This window comes from Myripristis murdjan, chromosome 9 (genome assembly GCF_902150065.1).
Source record: "Myripristis murdjan chromosome 9, fMyrMur1.1, whole genome shotgun sequence".
Taxonomy (NCBI): Eukaryota; Metazoa; Chordata; class Actinopteri; order Holocentriformes; family Holocentridae; genus Myripristis; species Myripristis murdjan.
In genome coordinates, this window is record NC_043988.1 from 37,626,708 (window position 1) to 37,628,409 (window position 1,702).

At 47.6% G+C, this 1,702-nt stretch overlaps 1 protein-coding gene across 1 annotated transcript in view; it reads right to left on the bottom strand.

Moving 5' to 3' along the window:
- The window catches only part of LOC115365033 (bile salt-activated lipase-like), a 16,932-nt gene extending 15,927 nt beyond the window's left edge, over positions 1 to 1,005 (bottom strand). Inside the window, exons 1-3 of the mRNA XM_030059745.1 lie at positions 946 to 1,005; positions 752 to 836; positions 395 to 420 (exon numbers count right to left, since the gene is read on the bottom strand). Of these exons, the coding sequence (XP_029915605.1) occupies positions 395 to 420; positions 752 to 836; positions 946 to 1,005 (171 nt within the window). The remainder of the gene's footprint in view (positions 1 to 394; positions 421 to 751; positions 837 to 945) is intronic.
- Between the last annotated feature and the right edge of the window lie 697 nt (positions 1,006 to 1,702).

Below are 1,702 nucleotides of genomic sequence, written 5' to 3' on the forward strand. Positions count from 1 at the left end.
TCAAATGAACTCCAACATGTGACTGAAGGCTGAAGCTGCGTGGAAATTAATTTGCTTATTTTGTGACAGATGTGCCTTTTGTCTCGCTGCGTTCTGAACGTCCACTGGTTTCCTGCCAGGTTTCCTTCATTTTCTGTGAACTTTGAACAAACGACATGGTGATCATGGTCCCTGAGATCTGACAGGATGAAACCTGTTTTCTCTGCTCAGTCACATCACATGCAGAGCTGAGGCCTCCTGAAAGAACTGTGTGTGTATGTGTGTGTGTGTGTGTGTGTGTGTTCCAGCAGGTTTCAGTAGAACAGCAAACAGCAAACACCTTCAGACCTCAGAACTCTGCTCAGCACAGATGGGAAACACTATCAAACAGATGATGTAAGTCAGTGAGTCTGACTATGAGCTGTGTGAACATGAGGCTCCCTGAGAACACATGGCCCAGGGGTCACAGGGGGCTAGGACGCTAACGAGGAGCCAGCAGGACTCCCCCTGGTGGCCGGGAGCTCAAACACAGCCTCTGAACGTCTCACCTGTCTTACACCCCCCACACCCCTCGCCGTCTTCGTGGTCTTTGTCCTGGATGTTGTGATGACTTCCTGTCTGCCTCCTGCAGCTTTCTTTACAGCGTTCACATTTCGTATTCATCCTGTATAATTAGCCAAATCGATTCATTAATTGATTAGATATTTTGTGATTTTTGCAATGTGTTTGTTTTGGCTGAATATAATTTAATTTACTTTGATCATTTGCCCACCTGTGTGGCCTGAGGTGGGGTCGGGGGTGGGGCTCTTGTTGCCGCGGTGATGAGGTCCTGCTCTGTGGGCTGTGAACCCGCGGGCCTGGAAAGCCACAGAGACTGGAAACAGGGATTTGGGGCTCAAGATAGACTTGCATCTTGAAATGCAGTGAAGCTGCAGCACGGCCACGCAGCGCAGACAGTATCCTCACCTCGGTGAAGGCGACACACTCGAGACCTCTGGGCTCAAGGTCACAAGAAGGATTTTTCATTCTTCTTCTCTTGATCCATTGAAGGCGCTCCTGGAGTTCAAGGCTGATGCATGAAGAGACTTTGGATCAGACCATCAGTGCAAAGGCACACTGGAGCCTCATGTGAAGTCAGCTGACTACTATCATTAATAATATTGTAGGACATGTTGTGGTTTGGGGCAGAAAACATTATTATGCAGTGATTAATTATTCATTAATTATTCATTCAAAACATGGAAGCGTGCTGTGAAAGCTGCAGGCTCAAATGTCTGCTGCTTCATCAAAGCAGCTGCTGAACAACAGAAACAAAATGAAAACCAGAAAATTTTACACAATTTACACTGAGGTTTTCATATGGTGAGCCACACACACACACACACACACACACACACACACACACACATGCACACACTGGTTTATGTCAGAGTGTGTGAAGCTGTAAATCGTGCTGCTGTATGTTGTGTGTGTGTGTGTGTGTGTGTGTGTGTGTGTGTGCAGGCTCTCACACACACACACACACACACACACACACACACATGCACACACTGGTTTATGTCAGAGTGTGTGAAGCTGTAAATCGTGCTGCTGTATGTTGTGTGTGTGTGTGTGTGTGTTTGTGTGTGCAGGCTCTCACACACACACACACACACACACACAGCCGCTGACCGGCAGGGTTTGTTGTTGCTCAATTCCAAGCTGCTGCGTTTCCCTCCGAGCT